At 44.7% G+C, this 20,747-nt stretch overlaps 2 protein-coding genes across 2 annotated transcripts in view; both read left to right on the forward strand.

The window, feature by feature from the left end:
* bpnt1 (bisphosphate nucleotidase 1) overlaps positions 1 to 20,747 on the forward strand; it is a 417,747-nt gene that overhangs the window by 103,970 nt on the left and 293,030 nt on the right. The gene's annotated exons all lie outside the window — the stretch shown is intronic.
* myt1la (myelin transcription factor 1-like, a) overlaps positions 1 to 20,747 on the forward strand; it is a gene marked incomplete at both ends in the record, with an annotated part of 31,589 nt that overhangs the window by 3,939 nt on the left and 6,903 nt on the right. The window contains 7 exons of the mRNA XM_080526477.1: positions 6,373 to 6,917; positions 10,515 to 11,687; positions 14,078 to 14,212; positions 17,146 to 17,236; positions 18,668 to 18,778; positions 19,076 to 19,296; positions 20,337 to 20,590. Coding sequence (XP_080382603.1) covers positions 6,373 to 6,917; positions 10,515 to 11,687; positions 14,078 to 14,212; positions 17,146 to 17,236; positions 18,668 to 18,778; positions 19,076 to 19,296; positions 20,337 to 20,590 — 2,530 coding nt within the window. The remainder of the gene's footprint in view (positions 1 to 6,372; positions 6,918 to 10,514; positions 11,688 to 14,077; positions 14,213 to 17,145; positions 17,237 to 18,667; positions 18,779 to 19,075; positions 19,297 to 20,336; positions 20,591 to 20,747) is intronic.

Consider the following 20,747-nt stretch of genomic DNA (forward strand, 5'->3'; position numbering starts at 1 on the left):
GACCTTTTCACCAGACAACGTCACATGATTTCACTAACTCAGGTAGCTCACACTGTAAGAGACTAGGATAATAATACTAATGGTGAACATTCACTTTATGCAAATTCTAAATACATTTACAGTAGAGTCATTCTAAGGACCTGTTTTGTCCAGTCAGGTTATTATTGTACTTTCTTGTTTTACTGGAGTGACACACGGAAGATAAAAGATGTGAAGACATCAGTCAATATGTCACTACACCAGGCTCTGCTGTGAGATTGGTTTATTTATTCTCTCCTATATCCATGTCTGTGATAAAGCTAACCAAAGTCACCCCAGGGGCCGCCAGCAACATAATACCCTGATGCCCTCTGATATTCCAGCGTGAATTAATTGAATTGCGGCCTCATTTGAACCTGCCGCCCTGGGTGGAAGCATGGAGGTGGCCCGGCTGTAGAGCTTTTTGGAGGACGACGATAGTGTTTGGGTGTAATGATGAGATGAGACTGTCACCTACTGTGAAGAGGCTTGCTGGGTTGAGAGTCTGGGGCCATTAGAGTCACCTCAAACAGCGTTTACTCTGGGTCTGCATAGCCTTGCTCCGTGAAGTAGGACACAAAGGCAGGGAAGAGAGAGAGAGAGACAGAGAGAGACAGAGACAGAGACAGAGACAGAGAGAGAGACAGAGAGAGAGAGAGAGACAGAGAGAGACAGAGAGAGAGACAGAGACAGAGAGACCAGAGACAGAGACAAAGAGAGAGACAGAGAGAGAGAGAGAGAGAGAGACACAGAGACACAGAGAGAGAGAGAGACAGAGACAGAGACAGAGACAGAGACAGAGAGACCAGAGACAGAAACAGAGACAGAGACAGAGACAGAGACAGAGACAGAGAGACCAGAGACAGAGACTGAGAGAGACAGAGAGAGAGACAGAGACAGAGACAGAGACAGAGAGACCAGAGACAGAAACAGAGACAGAGACAGAGACAGAGACAGAGACAGAGACAGAGATCCTGAGACGGAGAGACGGAGATGGAGAGAAAGGGTAAAAGACGAGAGCTACAAAGACATGGAGAGAGTGAGAAATAGAAGTAGGACGCATGAGGCGTCACACACGCCTACAGTTCCACTGATTATATCACATATGTGCAGTTGACAATGATGCTTGTATCTCTACGGGCTAAAAGATACTTCAATGAATGATTAACATACAGTATGTGATTAATCTATATGTTGTATATATGAATAGATATTTTTTCTGATGTTGACGGTGAACTCTCTTTTTCTGGTATTGATGTGGAATTTGATATATCATTGCCCTACATTCTGAGAGCCCACAGGATACACATTTATATTAGAATATAATTGTTTTATGATATTGATGGGGAATTCTCTTTTTCTGGTATTGAGGGTAGATATATCATTGCACTGAGGATATACAGTAGACATAAATATGAGGTCTAAAACATTAAATCCTTTTCAGCATACACACTGGTTGATAATGAGCTGATTGCAGTCTATTGTGAGCAGCTCCCTGGCACGGGTGTGACTGCCATGTCTAGAGCAAGGGCTCAGTAATTGCCTGGGCTTTGTGCAGATGAGGTTGAGTGCAATCTCTCACTCCCTCTATCTCACTCCCTTCCTCCCTCTCTCTCCCTCCCTCCCTCTCTCTCTCTCTCTCTCTCTCTCTCTCTCTCTCTCTCTCTCTCTCTCCCTCTCTCTCTCTCTCACACACAGACACACTCCTTCAATCTCTCTCTCTCCCCTCCCCTCCCCTTCTCCCTGTCTCTCGCTCTCTCTCTTTCTCTCCCTCACACATACTCCTATCTCTTTTCCCCCCCCCCCCCTCTCTCTCTCTCTCTCTCTCTCTCTCTCTCTCTCTCTCTCTCTCTCTCACACACACACAGACACACTCCTTCAATCTCTCTCCCCTCCCCTCCCCTTCTCCCTGTCTCTCGCTCTCTCTCTTTCTCTCCCTCACACACATACTCCTATCTCTTTCCCCCCCCCCCCCTCTCTCTCTCTTTCTCTCTCTCTCTCTCTCTCTCACACACACACACACACACATATCACTCCCTCTCAGTTCTTTCTCACTCTCTCCTCCTCCCTCCCTCCCCCCTCCCTCCTCCCTTCCCACCCCTTCGCTGATGTATGACTCATATGGACTGAGCCTAGGAGCTGTATAATTCAGGTCCTGACAGGTAGCACCCACTAAAAGGCTGGGAACAGAGCCAACAGAGCTGGTGGCGGGGGCCAGAGTGCTGCAGACTGACCTCTCCGTGCGGAGAGAGGGGGCCCTCAGCTTTGAGACAAGGCACTCCACAGACCCCTGCATTCTCCCTGCCTCTGAGACCGAACCAACACGGCTTTATTTCCTGTCCTTGTTTGCCTGTCGTCTTTTCACACAAAGAGAATATAGGATCCCAACATGTTACCCTGTTGTAAGGATTCTCAGTCTCTCCATGTGACACCTAGCTGTCTATACAGTGGTTTACACTTCAATCTCGTGAGAGAATCATATTCATGTTTAACTAACCAACAGATGGGGCCTTGGACTGTGTGGGTGGCTCTTGCCATTTTGTCCTCCTATCTCCCTCCCTCTCTCCTTCTCCTCCGAGCGCCTCTGCATGTCTGCATGGCAGTCTTTTAGCTCTGGTGTTTTTTAGATTCAATCTCTATTGAAAAGTTTTTTTGTTTTTTTTATCTATGTGGAGAGGGTTGTTTGTTTGTGGACAGTTTGTTTCTGTTGATGCTATGATAAGTCAACTGTGAGTCTCATCCAGATGTCTACTTTAGATAATTTGAAGCTACTTCTATGCCTCTTTTGTCTTTCATCAAGCATTGTATCGTCAACCTTGTGAATCACGACATCATCACTTGAGCCTTGTTCTTCCCTCCTCCGCTGCGATGACAAATATGACATTTACTCCTATCTTGTATGTGTGTGTATTAGACCTTTTAGGTTGGAGGTGTGTGGAAGGGCTTGGCTGCGTTAGACTGGCGATGGGTGTTGCGTTGGCAGCTTATGAAGAATGATTAATGTGTGTGATGGATGTTTCTCTTGAGACACATAAGACTCCTGATTTTATATGGATTTCCTTGAGACTAGACATCCAATAGTTCAGTTATTCCCTGCTCAGGGCACTGCACAGGATATTCAGCCATTTTAGTAAAGTCAAGTAAAATAAAAAAATAACATGTCATATTTTCAGTGTGCATTGTTTGTACAATATAGCTACAATATTTGTCAAGTCCTACGCATTTTTCGCTAGTAATATTCTGTCATTAAAGGTGACTTAAAGCCCTTACATGGGGCTAAAATGTAACATTAAAGTGAGCTGGCTAGCCAACATAACTCAGTACAGTAGCACCTAACATACTACAGTAGGTAGCTGTTTAATATCTAACCTAAAATACTGTCTTTAGCCACTTAGCATAAATGTCTGCCGAAGATCTTTTATTTACATATCTGTTGTGTGGGTGACTAAAATACATGTCACTTGTGTCACAGTTTGATGATGCCGCAGGGAATTCAGAACAAATGATTTTACTCTGCACTGCATAGTTCTCTGGGTAGATGTAGGGAATCAGGATTATCCCTATGGATTGGAACACAGCCAAGGTTTTTCAATCCCACTGCAGTATGGGAAATGTAGTCAAGTTGACTCTGAGCCATCCTTTTAAGGCCTTGACCTCTTATCCACGGTCAATATCTTTGAATTATCTGAGACCGTTCAGCTTATTATGATGTTCAATACTAATATTTATGCATTTTAATTTAATAATGTCAATAACATGTCTCGTCTCTCTTCAGAAATTATAGTTCGTTTTGTGATTCATTTTTTCTTGTGATTGTTTATTGTCTGCATGAGACATTCCAATATATATAGTCTCTTCATCACATCTTAGAGAGTGGTGCTCCATGGGCACAGATTGTGTGGTGTGCAGGAAGAGAGGACGCCTGCGCAACAGTGACAGCAGAGCCCTCCAGAATACAGAACACCAGCTCTGCTTTTGTTCCGCTTTTGGGGAGGGTGAGGGGAGAGAGGATGGGAGGGGGGAGGGGGTGAGGGAGAAGTAGAGAAGGGGGGGATGTCTGTCAGACTCAGAATCACTGCTCTCTCTCTCTCTCTCTCTCTCTCTCTCTCTCTCTCTCTCTCTCTCTCTCTCTCTCTCTCTCTCTCTCTCTCACTGTCTGTCTACTCGGATGGCAAATCCCACTCCTGAGGGGAATATCACCATGGCGACAGCGCTGTGCCACGCATGCCTGTGGATGCTGCAGTATAGGGCATGGAGAGCAGGGTGCTCCTATGGCAACTCATATACGAGCATGCTGTCGCCCACACGCCCTCATGGTGCCATCATGGCAATGAGCAGCACACAGTGTTAATGATGGTGGTGGAGAAGAAGTGGAACATGCCTTCGGTATCTGGACTAATTAAAACGAGGCAGCTGATATTCCTGTTGCCCTGTGTAGGTCTCCTATTGTTGAGTATCTCACAAGGGCGCAAGAAAAGTCAGCAAAGTGGACGATTTACAGTATGTGGCATCAGCCCCCACAGAAAATAGAGAGAATATTAATTCATATCTATTTGACTCAAGTGGGGCTGAATTGTTTAATTTCGGCATGATCAGGGCTATATTGATGACAACAGCTCCATGAATGTGGAGATGAAGAGGTGACCAGTCTTCATAGTGTAGGCATTAAGCTAGGTAATCAGAGGATTTGTTCTACAGGAGATTTCTCTGAGGGGAGTCATTATTTCACCCCCTAACACTGAATGCCTCATAGCCATCTCTAATATCCTTCCTCACTCTCTCACTCTCTCTCCCTCTCCCAGCCTCCCTCCGTCCCTCTCTCTTGCTCTTTCTCTCCTCCCTCCCCCTTCCCCTCTCTCTCGACATAATTACAGCACAATCCCTCTCCAACTTGCAGTGTTCCCTTATTCAAATGTGGCTTAATTACCTGTAGAATTTTAATTGGTGTGGCCTGCCTGTGGGAGACGTTGAGGTGTCCAAGGTCATACTGAGTGAGCGTGCACACAGACACCTACACAACGCTTGTGCATGCACACGCTCTCACACACACACGCACACACGCACACACACACACGCACACACACACACACACACACACACGCACACACTCACACACACACTCACACTGAGACAATCTGTTTCCACAAGCTATCTGCCTGACAGCCTATAGGATAAAAGGAAGGAAGTGGGATCATATGAGGAGAAGACACTAGGGCACAACAAATGTCAAATACATGCAAATAAATATAGACACGCCTCTGATCACAGTGTGTGCTCTACAATGCAGTCTTTTGAACTCTGTGTTTCTCGGTGTGAATCAGCAATACGAAATAGATTTGAGCGTGTGATGTGTGTCGCAGAGCGCTCCGTATATGCCTGATCGCTGTGGATTATTCAAAATGGAGCATAGACGGAGAGTCCCTTTAGCTTAGGAATGCCTCGTCCTGGTGGTCCTCCGGTCCGACGCTGTCGATTTGCGCACATTAGGGCCGGATCTGTTGGCTGAGTGGGAGGGGGGATAAACACCGGCAGAGAGAGACGGGAAATCTGGGCCGTTTCACAGCCCGATGACTCCTAACCAAGCATGTGAGCTGCTAGCACGAAATGTGAGGACAGGACATCTATAGCAGAACTGCCCTTCATACGAATGTACGAATGTTCTCATCCACAACACAGACAGAAGAAGGGCTTATTTGACTTAAGATTCCACTACACTACTTGTGTAACATAGACATTGCACTTCAAATCTCGCTGTCCAGTTGTAAATGCTGGTGCTTGACGTGTGCATAGCACCTCATCATTGTCAAGTCTCCACCACTGATAAGAGTCAACCTCCAATTGTCCCTCCAAATGGCAAATAAGCCCTTTCATATGAACATAGAATAATTGATTTTATAAAATCCACATTAAAACCATGCATAATTGCACTTGCTATTTTGGAGCAATTAAAGTTGAATTTCTGAAAAGCTAATGATTATTATGGGATTTGTGTAATTGAGGGCTGGTTGAATAAGCTTTGGTTTTACATTAAGATGGGAGGGTTTAGAAATGTGTTGGCTTGTGGGAATGCAGCAGTTATAGCATTTTTCTTAACGCAGGTTCCATTGGTTGTTCAAGCAATCTCTATTTCGGTGTTGTTGACATTAGTTTCATGATTGATGTAATCTGAGCTCTTTGATTGCGTTAGACATTCCTAATATGGTAATTTTATAACTGATATTTAGTTAGTTAGTTTTAGAGGTTTTGGTATCCTCATGTCAAGTACACATGATTGAATAATGAATAATAAATCACTTAGCTTCTCTTTCTCAGTATGGTCATGACATTGTTTCTTCCTTTGTGTCCCCTCTTTAGTGTGTATGGCTGCCCTCTGGCCAAGAAGAGGAAGACCCAGGAGAAGCAGCCTCAGGAGCCTGCCCCAAAGAGGAGGCCTTTCCTAACCCCCCCAGAAGATGACACGGCCGCTATCTACCCAACCTATGAGACTGAACGTATAGACGAAGGGGAAGAAAAAGAGCAGGGCGAGGTAGAGGGGGAGGTAGCAGAGGAAGAGGAAGAAAGGCTGGGGGAGGAAGAGGGAGGGGAGGTAGAGGAAGAGGAGGAGGAAGGCTTTTCAGAAGATAACGAAGAGCACGGTGAAGAGGAGGAGGAGGAGGAGGAAGGGGAGGAAGAAGAGGAGGTCGAGATGGAAAGGGAAGAAGGAGCAGTTGAGGTTGAGCGGGTGGAAGAAGGGATAGAGGAAGATGAGGAGGCAGAGGATGGGGATGACGAAGAGCAAGATGAGGAGGAGGAGGAGGAGGAGGAGGAACAAGAAGAAGAACAGGACGAGGCGGACGAAGATGAACAAGAGGAGGAAGAGGATGAAGAGGAGGAAGAGGATGATCAGAGTAATGAGCAAGGTGAGTCCAGCTTTCCATTGTTGTTTTTGGGGGGAAATAAGATGGAGTGATAGAGTTGGTGGGACATGAGATATATGCTACACTAATAAGCCAACACTGTCTGCAAGTGAGGCCCTAAATCAAAAACTATCAGTGTGATGTATCTTTTCTTTGGCAAATGATAGCCATACACAATCAGGGAGACCAAGACATGATATATCCCCAGAGAGAATTGGGTTGGGGAAACAGGGTGTCTGCTGAGGGTGATGGTCAATCAGGGAGTGTGTGGCCAGTGGGGTCCTCATGAAGAGGGGGTATAAATAAGAGGTCCTTTACCTCGAGTGTACCAGATGTGTCTGCTCTCCCTACATTGGCCTCTTCCTTGCTCTCCTGTGCCCTCAATCGTTTCTGACAGTGCCTTCAAGAGCAATCGAGAGAGGAGCTCTCCCAAGTTATTAACTTTCTCCCTCCCCGCACATCCTCGTCTCGGTGGACGTGTCACATGTGCTCAGTCTCTCCCCTCCATGGAAATGGCTTCTCCTGAGGATATTTTGGGCTCCTGAATCGGAGCACCTCATATGCCTCTCTCTCTCTCTCTCTCACTCACTGCGTTCTCATTTGCCGCTGTCCCCAAAATCAACACTGAAACTTATTAGGGGATTTCTGTTGCTCTCGTGAGCTTTGGCTTAGCTGCATTTTTTGGTGAATAAACACAGTGACTCAAGATCAGTGGAATTTTGAATACATTTGGCATGTGCACGAAGCACGAGAAAAAGCACTGGTTTCATATTGGATTGGCTTTATTGGATTGGCTTTTTACAGGTTTTATTTGCTTTATATCAGAGGGATTTGATAGTGGCAATAAATGACCAAATACGAACTGCATACTATAATATAGTAAAACATTATGTTTTACGAAGTCAAAACCATTCCTGCTCACGTAATCCATTTTATATGATCAATTACATCCACTCCAATACCACAGATTTCTGAGGCCATTTAGTGGCTTTATACTGTAGTCACTCACTTGTCACAAATCTACAAGGAATGTCTTTTTTCTTCTTTTTAATGTTTGAATCCCTGGTAACACTTTACTTTAAGGTCACATTTGTAAAGGCTTTATAAATGGTTGATTGCTTGGACGCAATTATTGATTCTTTAAATGCACTTATAAATGTGGAGGTACAGTTGTGGGGATGATTCAGATGGCACCAAATTGTTACAACTTTACTTTACATACAGTACAATGTGAAGATCTCCTAAAGTACAGTACAGCTGGTGTTTTGAACCATGGTCCTTGAAATCCTGATGTCCTTGTCAACGTGTTCCTCATTGACACATTGCCACTGTGCAGGTCACAGATTTGGTCTCTGTGTTCACTGATGTGTGGTTAGTGCTCTGAGCTGGTTTGGGTATATCAATGAGCAGACCACATTGAGAATTAAGTCACGTGAGTACTCTTCTATCCTGTGTCCTAATGGAGAAAACCTCTGACCATATAAGGTACCAACATGTGTAACTGATTAAATGTCACACCGTTAACCATTTAATTATGAGTTATCAACATGTATTAACTATAACTGATCAAATGTGACCTATAAAGTGTAACAACGCTGATTATTTATGAATGACTTACCAACATTTATTAATGGGTTACCAATATGTCTAACTGATGAAATGTGACCTTAATGTAAAGTGTAACACCATTGGATGATACTAACATTAATTATTGAGTTACAAACATTTGTAACTAACCATAATTAATGTGCACCTACAGTATAACATCTAAAATAAGCCACTCTAAGTTAAGTAGTCTTACCTTTCTTAAGCAATTATGAACAGTAATGCATGTTTATAGGGGACATCCGGTAAAGTGATCCAACATTGCATGATTCGTAATAAGTAGTCATAATTCTCATCAATTGTTTATTCATGCTTGTCTATACTATAGTAATGACGAAGATGACACTTTTAACAAAACATAATCCAATAAGAAACTGCAGAATGAAAATACATAAGTTAATACAGTTTAAAATGTGCATTTCACATTAGCATCAACTTACAGGCCTGCTACAGGTGATGCTGGCTAACTAGCTACTACCTAGCCTCATTTGGCATTGATTTTATCTACTTAGCAAGCAACACCGGTGGCCCCACACAGCATATAGCAAACTGTTTACTATTGGTGTTTTAACTATACAAGTTGTTTCAAATTTACAACAAAGCCACACTGGTGTGGAGCTAGCTAGGCAGCTCTACGTTAGCCAGTCATGACGATCATAGCTTGTATAACTCGTTAGTAGCATCACCTTTGAAGTAAGTTGCTAGCGCTATGTGATTTAAATCTTTCTCTTTCTTTTTTAGAGGCAGCAGCTGGCCATAGCCTGCCAATTGTTTGTAAATGTTATATATATCATTTTATAAATTTGACCAAATACTCTCAGTAGAGCTTGTTGTAACCACTTTGTGGTTCGTGATGTTTTTTGAAGGTCCTTCAAAAGATATGTTTCTGTTTAAAATAAGACTACTGCCCTATAAATGGTTTAAATACTAGACATTCTGAATTGTAACCAGATAACCTGCTGTAATATACAGAATGACCTGTACATTGTGTCCCAGTAGCAGCCATTAAATCCAAACATACAGACCTTGGCCATCATCGCTTCAGTTTCTTAGCAGTTTCTTAGCTTCAGTTTCTTAGTCTCTTTCATTCTACTATTGTTGTACCGTTGTTTAGACAACATAGGGCACTATTGGACTATAGAGGCATGCTATAGAGACATATATTACAGTATTAGGCTAGACAATTATCATGAACTACTATTGTTGTTGTCGTTAATCAATACATTTTAAAAAATGTTTTAAATGATTTTAGAAGTGTACCCAGAGAGGCTTGGACAACCGGTCTGCTATTCGTGACGTTAGAATTATACGGTTCTATCTCAATTTTTGTCAAAATTGATCTGATCCATTAGGTGTTTATTAATGCCTGTGTGGTGTTATTTTTAAAATGTTGACATTTTTGAGTTAGTAATTCATAAAATACAAAGGTTCCATCTCACAAAACATAATGGAATGTAAAAACTTTGACGCTCAATATCTCTGAACTACCCTAAACGGAGATAGAACCTTATAATTCTAAGCTCACGAATTGCTGTTGTCAATAAGCGGAGGATCTCAGTTCTGACCATAATATGAGGGTAGTCAAGGTGGTAGTTGTAGGATAGAGGCATAGATACATAAGAAATTACACACTATGCAACAATTGCAAATAATGTTGCATCAGGGTTAGTTTAGTTAGTTCAAGTATTTATAAGTGCATTTATAAAGCATTAATAACTGGCTCCTGATTGTACTGAAGCTCCCTATTTGGCAAGCACCAAGTGAATATCGAACAATCTAACTGTTTGTAAATGGTTTATAATTGAATAATAAACTGGTTATAAGGAATTTATTAACTAATAATATATAGTTTAAATAAACTATTTACAAATGTGACCTTAATGTAAGGTGTTACCGAATCCCCTGACAGAAATGATTGAACTAAGATGGTTTTGTTCTTCATTTATCCAACTATAGTAAGGGCTCAAAGATCTATCATTCCTTTCCTGACAACAGAAAACCGTTACAAAAATGGTGGGCAATCAAAACTCAGCCAGATGGTGCATAAGGACAACAACAACAACAGTGGCCCCAACGGTGAAGAGTATGAGAACTATGATGAGCTGGTGGCCAAGTCCCTGCTCAACCTGGGGAAGATAGCTGAGGACGCAGCCTACCAGGCCCTGACCGAGTCTGAGATGAACAGCAACTCCTCCAACAGCGCTGGGGAGGATGACGACGACGATGACGAAGAGGGCAGCGAGCACGGGGGGGGCAGGAAGGGCGAGCTGAGCGTGGACCTGGACAGCGACGTAGTGAGGGAGACTGTGGACTCTCTGAAGCTGTTGGCACAGGGGCACGGTGCCTTGCTGCCCGACGACGGCTACCCAGAAGGCACTGGGGCGGACGACCGGCACTCCAACGGACGGCCCCACCACCAGCAGCATGGCGGCGGCGGAGGGGCCAGAGGTCAGGCGGAGGAGAGCGAGGAGGAGGTGTGCCTCAGTAGTCTGGAGTGTCTGAGGAACCAGTGTTTTGACCTGGCCCGCAAGCTGAGCGAGACCGAGTCGCCGGATCGCCCCGGACACCCCGGACACCCCGGACACTCTGGACACCCGGGACACCCTGCCCTGCAGCACCACCAGCCCCACCACCACCTCCAGCCCCAACCCCAGCCCCAGGCTGACCACCACCACCATCACCACCCCCATCACCAGCAGCAGCAGCAGCAGCAGGCCCAGGCTCAGGCCCACCACCTGCCCAGGTACGAGAGCTGCCAGCAGGGTCAGCCAGAGGAGCGCAACTACTCGGACATGGTCAACCTGATGAAGCTGGAGGAGCAGCTGAGCCCGGCTTCCAGAGGATACTCAGCCAGCTGCACTCAGGACGGAGACGAGGACACCACGTCTGTGGCCTCGGACCGCTCGGAAGAAGCCTTCGACATGACCAAAGGCAACCTGTCCTTGCTGGAGAAGGCCATCGCCATGGAGTCGGAGAGAGCCAAGATCATGAGGGACAGGATGGCCTCGGAGCATACAGTGCCCCGGAGGGAACACCATCGTGGACATGGGCATGGGCACGGGCACGGGCACGGGCATGGGGAACACAGCCCCAGGCAGAGCGGCGGGGGTGAGGAGCGCAAGTCCAGACTGCACCATGACGGGTCAAAGAGAGCATACTACCCTAAAGGTAACTTCTCTCTGAACCTCTCCACACGCACTTCACAGCCTCTTAGACAGTTATCATCACTCTGTTGAGTATTGGTGATCATTTTTAGAGGCCGACTGTATTTTACTAAATTTTGTTGTGGTCGTATAGGACAGGCGTTTCCGTGATTAGTCCAGCCATTTCAATCAAGGCCAACTGGTCCCACAGTACCACATTACATCAAGCATGTTTTATTGCCCATTGATTTACTGTAATAGTGAGGTTTGTTCAGTTGACCCCTGCCCAGTAGTTCAGCTCCTCCCTGGGAGTGATAGACACACTACCCCTGCTGGTCTGAACTCTGGATATTGCAGTGGCAGCAGCAGTAGCAGCTAGCACGGCTGCAGCTTATGTTGTTAAAATAGGCCGGCATGGAAACATCAGAGGCTTGGCTTGTCAGCCATGAGTAATGGCAATCTGCACGGCCCGTTAGGACAGCAAATCTCTTCGGTGGGATTCTATCCACGGCCTATTTCTTTAAATCCACTCAGATACACACCCACCGCCTCCGGGAGAGGAGCCATCTCTGTGCAGTTATTAACCATGAGAAGGCTTCAGAGCAGATCAGAGCACAGCGTTGCAGACAGGGTCATTAGGCTGGCAACGGTAGGGGTGGCAGAGCACTGCATTCACCACCACAGCCTTTTGGATGAATTTTTACTGTGTTTTGATTGGCATCGCAATGGGCACCATAGGCACTAATCTGTTAAATTGAGATATCAAGAAGGCAGCCCGCTGCCGAAAAAACGTTGGTCCAATAAATAATTAGCACCGGAGCACGAGTATGCAGCTCTCTTTTTTCTTTTAAATATAGAGATATCAAAACACGCAAATGAATGATTTTCTTATTCATCTCCATTCATATGACGTGAAGAGAGGCACCCAAATTACAGTACAGTATATTCAGAGTATAGTCACAGTAGGGTTGACTGGAACTAATAAGCTATACTAATGTTAATAATAATAATAATAATAATAACTGTTAATAATAATAATTTATACAGCGCCTTTCACAGACCCAATGTCGCTTAATTATTATGTTCCAGAAATCATAGCAGTATCTCACTCCAAATCCATCTTTTTCTCTAATACCACTACTAACATTATCCATGGCAACATGCCTTGCCAACATCATCAATAGCAGTAGGTTGTCAACACATGCGTAGCAAAGGTATGTTGATATCATCATTATTAAAGTGAAACCTATGGCCGGTTTTCATATAGCTGTACTGTAATGGTGTTGTATGTAATGTAATGTAGCTTCCATTAGCACAGAGAACTATGGAGGAGGGGTCACTATGGACAGGAATAGTGATGGTGAGCTCATAATAGGTGGCTATCAGTGGAGGCTGGTGGAGGTAGAAATCGGAGGACAGGCTCATTGTAATGCATGGAATGGAATGATACCATTGTTTGATACCATTCCTCATTCCGTCTCATGCATTTCAACAAGCCCGTCCTCCGATTTCTTCCTCCACCAGCCTCCCCTGGTGAATAGACTAGTTAGGCCAAGATCTGTGTTATTCCCATTTGTCATAGCATAGATTATCTATCCTGAATAATTTTAAAAAGTCAAGTATTTAGTAAAGCTATGGTTGTGGGGAAGGATGTCAGTCATTTGGGTCAGGACTATTGATAGTGCAGTGATTTGCTTGTGTTTGAGAATGAGACCATTTAGCTGTGACACATACTGTAGACAATAATCATACACTGTGTGCTCGGCGTAGTAGCCTTGTCCTTGGGGCACGATTCAGGATGGTGGAGATGGTGGTACTGATACAGAGTCCCAGATATACATACGGGAGAACTGCTGATAAGCCACTTTCACACAGGCTTAGTCATTCTCTGTTATCTCTCAGCCAGTGTACATTTTTAATGAAATATGAAATTGCATTTCTGGGGCATTGGGATTTTACAATTGCATTTCTGGGGGAATTGGGATTTAACGATTTTCCAGGGCAGAGCTGTGGGGAACATGGAATGCCATGTTAACTGATGAATCAGGTGTCTTTTCCCCCCCTCCACTAACTGGAAGGGCAATTCTGGGAATGATATGTGGTTGAGCACCACTGTAAACAGATTTTTAATATGGAACTGTAAATAAACCAGTGTGATGGGACGGCAGTGAATTTTCCTTGCAATTGCTATTATAAAGGTGACACAGACTAGTAAACAAGATTACGGGCTGGTTTCCCGGACACAGATTAAGCTTATAATACATTACACTTTCAATGGAGAATTGGCATTGGAACTGCTTTTTTTAGTCTTGGACTACAGTAGGCATACTGTATGCATAATCTAGGTCTGGGTAACCAGCCCTAAATGCTCCCCAGGATGGAGAGATATATTCAAACCCCTCTTCTTCTTGTCAGATTCCTCAAGGGGGGAGAAGAAGGAGAGTAAGTGTCCCACCCCTGGATGTGACGGGACGGGTCACGTCACGGGTCTCTACCCCCACCACAGGAGCCTCTCCGGCTGTCCCCACAAGGACAGGGTACCCCCAGAGAGTAAGTACCACAGCCAGGTAACATCTTGGCACTGCTTGGGAAATGTGGAACTACCATATTTCAGTTTGATTCCATTCTTTATTTAATTGTTTTCTGGCTACCCCTTTTCACAAACTCACAAATGCTTGGATTCTTGTGTTGGCACATGAGGTGGTCATCCGTTCAGCATGGGGGGGGCTCTCTCATCTCTCACTCTGTTGACTGGCTGTTCAATCCTGCATGAAACTATCTCCACCATAAACCTCCAGTTCAGGGTTCGAGTTATAAGCTGAGCTTTGTGGGGGTCTCCAAAATAACAGTGCGAAATGTTCTCATGCACGCGCACAAATCATGCCCACACAGCGTTGGGACTTACAAGTTTTAATTAGCCATAGGCTACTCATTTCACCACATCAACAGCACCACATGAAACAACAGCTATAAGCGATAGTCACGGGTATCTCGGCCAATAATTTTGATGTTTTTGCTATACAGTCCATTCACTTTCCCTGTTAGCACGACACATTGTCCACATCTCCATTTCCAGTGACATCGCAGCTGACATAAATAATCATGTATGCTCGTCCATGAACAAGCAACAAACAACCTTCCTAGCAATACGCGACATGCTTTATCGGTTATTTTAGATAATGCACATATTCGTTGCCTAGCAACCTAGATGCTCTATTCAGTGGCGTAGCGCAAAATCCCGGGGCCCCCCGCAAGGTGGCGGCGGGGGCCCTTTCGCAACGGAGTAAAAAGAAAAAAAAAGTGCGTTTTTTAGAGGCCGATGCGTTATTGACGTTGCGAAATTTCGCAATATGCACTCTACATTCTAAATGCTTGACTTAGCAAAAGGTACAAACAAGTGAGAGCAATAGCCTATAACTAAAACCAAATGGTAGACTACACTACATCAGTAGAATGTATTATAAGTAGAATAGTACAAGCTTTATTTATTTTAACAAAGTGTAGTGTGCACAGCAGTGTGATATCTGTAAACATATCTGTAGACTCTCCGCTAAGGGTTGCCAGATGGGATTGAGAATTTCCAACCTAATCAATCTAAAAACGTCTAAATCCACCAAAAACCAGCCAATCTGGCAACCCTGTCTCCGCTGCATCAGAGTCTACTTGTTGCGTAAAATTGGCCAGGGTTAGTCAAATCCTTTGTTGGACATCTCGTTTCTTAAGTCCTGGTATATTGTGGCATTTCTTTACTGTTTGCCATCTGGTCTAGGAATACCCAGGGAGACGCAGACAGCAGAAGTAGAATAGAATAGTAGAATAGAAAAAGAAACAGCTATATATAGCCTAACGAAGCTGAATTATGTACCTGTATGATGCACTGACAGCCTGTGACTGTGAACCTGGCCGGACCCTGCCTTTCTGCCTGAGTTTGAGTATGATGCTGCCCAAATAAATGTTATTGTTTAGTGCTGTACGCTTTCGTGGTATTATATTGTGTGAATTATCATCTGTATGTTGTTTTTCTTTCACTCGACTAACCGCCGAGATAATACTTGAGACATGTACTTCCGTAAACATACATTTTTTTATTGGATTTTTTTACAATATCGGACCGACAGTCCCACATATAGCGGCTATAATGTCCGAATAGAGAATCTATCACCACCTAAAGAATGCTTATTGTACTTTGTATTGTATTTTCGCTTGCTCATTTTCCTTGTGTCTCGCTGCCTACGTGTGACGTCAAAGTCATGTTGCTATTGGATACGGCTAACCATGTATATATATTTTAATATAGGCCTATATATTAAAATTAAGTTTGACACAATGAAGGGCCACTTATTTTCTTTGTTTTATATATTTTTAAATTATAAAAAAAAAAAAAAAAAAAAAAATCAGGCGGTGCGTCGCTTGCGGGCCCGTCCGCTACGCCACTGGCTCTATTTACAGTTTGCATTGGCTGCGTTCGTAAAATCGCTTTGGAATCTGATCAGCTCTCATGGAATGCCTCTTGTCCAATCAAATGACTTGGTCCCTTTATGACGTTGACCCAGTGTGCGCTCCGGTGTTCTCAGAGCAAATTTACGAATGCACTTTACATTGTGGCAGTTGATGCACCAGTGTTTTCGTTTGAAAACGTGGGATAGATTTGTCAGAGTGAGTATCAGTATTTACATGTTACAATAAGGTTAATGTAGCTAAAATATACATTCTAATTGTTGAGTTTATATTTGTTGGTTTGATGTTGTTAGCCTGAAGGATGTTAATTGTTAGGATGAAAACCCGAAACTTTCCAGGCTTGTCGACTCGGTCGGCAGCAGTGGCCTTTTTGGGGGCGGCATGATAGCTAGCTACTGAATGTTTTCTTCTCAATAATCACGTTCGCAAGCTCTCAACGATCATATTCTACTGCGCCCCATAGTGTCTTGGTGGTAAAGTGCAGGCACTCAAAGGCATACTGTCATTCACAGGAGATTAATGCAGGTGCGCGTAGTTCTTTTGGAAAACGTGTTTATTTTAGAATATTTATCATATAAATAATACTCATTACATTGACATTTATGATCAAATAATGGTTGTGGTAATGTATTATTAGCGACCCCCACAGATGTATGATTTTACTGCTTTCATGGGAGCTCAGACCTTCCTTATGGGAGCTCAGCTCCCATTGGCTCCCACATAACTCGAACCCTGCTCCAGTTATATAAATATGACAATCAGGACATGATAGACTAGACATTAGACATCACAGCTGGGCTGGTATCTGTCTACCATTTAGAATGCCTCTTACTCAGCTAACATGCTACAAGATTCCTCACAACATACCTTCTTTGAACACCATTTCAAATGATTTTCTGTCACATGCATGATCACTGGTGCATGCCACTCTTTCTGCTAACTAATGTAGCTGAATGGACTATAACGTGTGTCTCTGGGTGCTCCTAACCCTTGCTATCTCTCTCACCTCTCCTTGTCTGTCAAAGTTCTTGCAATGTATGAAAATGTTCTAAAGTGCCCTACTCCTGGCTGCTCGGGACGTGGCCATGTCAATAGCAACAGGAACTCCCACCGTAGGTAAGTAGCTAACATGCTGGAAATGCAGCCAGGGCATGCACTGAGAGAGAACTAAATGAATAATTGAACAATAGAATGATGTCGTAGAGAAGTAAGTAAAAATAAATTGGTTTATGAAAAGGTTAAAAGACGTGGGAGAGGGGTCTGTGGTGTCACTTATCCATTGTTACGAGGTGAGGTATTTTAGCTGTAAGAGGACCACTAGCCACCGTCTCATAGCGTATATCAGAGAGCATGCAGAATGGAAGATGACTGCATTCCTCAAACTACATAAAGAACAAAGCACGTACACACAGGCATGCACACCCAAACTGTGCATACTGTATATAGGCGCACAGCAATACTACACTACACAAAGTGTGTACACACACACACACATACCTCACTCTCCACCCGTAGTTGCTGCAGGCCATGTTATATAGAACACCTCCTGTGGGACTGGCACACACACTGTGTAGTCATTAGCAGTGTTGGGGAGAGGAAAACACAAAAATACTGTACATGTATAGCTTCTGTGTCTCTTATTTCTCTCCTTGCTGTTGTCATGGAAACTCTACTATACTGACAGCAGTCCTTCTGTCAGCCTGTCACATGGTCCTCACAGATTTCCCAGCTGCTTTGAAATCTGTGTGTGTCTGTGCATGAGAATGTGTGTGTTCTGTGCTATATCAATTTTTCATTTCTCGCGTCTATATGAAACGATTAGGAGAGGCCCAGAGCAGTGCGTTTGTCTCTGTTTTGTTTGGGAGCGTGACTGATTTGTGTTTGAGAGAGAGAGAGAGAGAGAGAGACACAGAGAGAGAGAGAGAGAGAGAGACAGGGAGACAAAGAGACAGAGAGACTGAGATGGAGATGGAGAGAAGGGAGAATAAACAAGGGGAAAAGACAGGGAGCTGCAAACATGGAGACATGGAGAGAGTGAGGCACATGTGAGAGAAAGGGGAGAGGGGAATTGTGTTTTAGGAGAAAAAAGGGAGTGAGAGGAAGAGGGGATAGAGGAGTGCACATAGCAGGATGTTTTGAAGCCTGGTGTGGCACTGTGGTGGAGAATCACTTCTCCCCACTGACTCTCCCAGAATTCCTGTGAAAGGACTGCGGTATCTGGCAGAGAGGATCTCTCTGAAGCTAACCAGCCCCCCCCCCCCACACACACACACACACGTACACACACGCTACTGTATCTGCAAAGCTCCTGCTTTTCGATTAAGAACTAGGCCACATGAAATACATAATTCATACATTGGCCCCTCATATACCACTAAATTTGCAATGCTGTTTAAATCAAATCAAATTTTTGTTAATTGACTGGATATGTGTGTAATCTGTGAGGCGTGTGAGGCGTGAGGTTATCTGTGTGTGTGTGTGTGTGTGTGTGTGTGTTCGTGCGTCCGCTAATTAGGCCTCACTCTGTTGTGTTGCATGGTGTTGCAGTCTCTCGGGGTGCCCCATTGCCGCTGCGGAGAAGATGGCCAAAGTCCAGGAGAAGCACCTACCATGTGACGGCGGGCCCAAGTCCAACCAGTCTTCAGACCGTGTGCTGAGGTACTCACTCAATCACTTCCTCATCACATGACCAGCTCATCCATTCCTGAGCATTCCTTCTAGTGAATGTAACTTACTCACCCGCATCACTCTCTGCGTTTAATTCATATATCTCATAGATGTAGTTAGTACATGGTCAAATAATCTAGATACAGTGGATAGGACATAGCGTACTACCAGTCATTATGTTCTCTTACAAGTGAGTGCCCCTAATGGTTGAGTGAGGACTTACATCAGTCAGACCGCTCTCACCGCGTGCACACAAACACGGCCCCCCTGTCCATGGTTATCTTCCAGGCCAATGTGCTTTGTGAAACAGCTGGAGCTCCCACAGTACGGTTACAAAAATAACGTCTCCACCAGCACGCCGCGCTCCAACCTGGCCAAGGAGCTGGAGAAGTACTCCAAGACCAGCTTCGACTACAGCGGCGGCTACGACAGCCAACACCCCGTCTACGGGAAGAGAGGCCTGGCCCCCAAGGCCCATGGACGAGACACCTCGCCCAAGGGATATGACGGTGCGCACACCTGCCTGCATGAGTGTGACCTACACACACCCACACACACACACACACACACACACACACACACACACACACAGTATCCCTATCCATGGTGCCAAAGATCGTGGTTTGGTAATGGTTGTTTGTTGTTTTGCCATTCTGTATCTTGAGCTCATAGACATAAGCAGTACAGACACAGACGCTAGAAACATCCTGTCTCTATACAATACAGTAGTCGTACCGCATAGTGCAGGAGATTAGGTGATTTTTATCTCTAACAATCCAAGTTAGAGATAAAAATGGAATCCAGCTCATCTCATTTAGCTCTGAGGCATTGGTGGAGACGCTGGATTAGATTTTCCTCATGCACTTTGCCTCAGCTCCCTGTTGAGTAGAGGGATGCTTTTAGGGCTAGGTTTCTGCATTCCACGCTCACGCTCTCCCTCTCGCAGTCTGCTGCCTGCAAACCCTCACTGTGAAGCCCAGATTCACCATCACACAGCTCCCATCCCTCTTGCTCACACACTCTCTCTCCCTCTAGCTCTCTCGCTCTCTCCATCTCTCTGTCTCGCTCTTCCTCAACCAAGAGCATTCTCAGTTGCTCACACAGCATTGGCCGTGGAATATCAAACCCTGCTATGAAAGACTTCTGTAGGTGTTGGCTAGTCATTATCGCTCAATCTATCTATGCATTTATCTATCTATGCATCTATCTATGCATCCATCGATATATGCATCTATCTATCTATCTATCTATCTATTTATCTATCTATCTATCTATCTATTTATCTATCTATCTATCTATCTATCTATTTATCTATCTATCTATCTATCTATCTATCTATCTTCAACATTTTTCAATATTCTCTATCTATTTGGTCTATTTGGCTTCTGCTTTTGTACGGGTTAGGGTCTGTCTATACTGTAAGTGTCTTCTATTTTTTATTTTTTGTATAGATTTTTTTCGTCTGTCGATGTGTATGTCTGTGTGGGTACAGTACGTAGCGGTACATGTCTGCTGCATATGAACTGTATCGCTGTGTGCTCCACTGCAGCCAAGCGCTACTGTAAGAACTCCAGCCCGGCCAGCAGCACGACGAGCAGCTATGCTCCCAGCAGCAGCAGTCTGAGCTGTGGAGGGGGAGGGGGCGGCAGCAGCGCCAGCAGCACCTGCAGCAAGAGCAGCTTCGACTACACGCACGACATGGAGGCAGCCCACATGGCTGCTACGGCCATCCTCAACCTGTCCACGCGCTGCAGAGAGATGCCCCACGGCCTGGGAGGCAAACCCCAGGACCTCCTCTCCCAGGTAGGTGACGGCGTCTCAGGCTCACGCTCACTCACTCGCTCACTCACTCACTCACTGGTGAAACTCGCTCCTCCTCTGCTCCTCTCGTTCTCTCTCTCTCTCTCTCTCTCTCTCTCTCTCTCGTCGTCTCTCGTTCTTTCGCTTTCTCTCTCTCTCT

The sequence above is a fragment of the Nansenia antarctica genome (genome assembly GCF_963989245.1).
Source record: "Nansenia antarctica genome assembly, chromosome: 3".
Lineage (NCBI taxonomy): Eukaryota > Metazoa > Chordata > Actinopteri > Argentiniformes > Microstomatidae > Nansenia > Nansenia antarctica.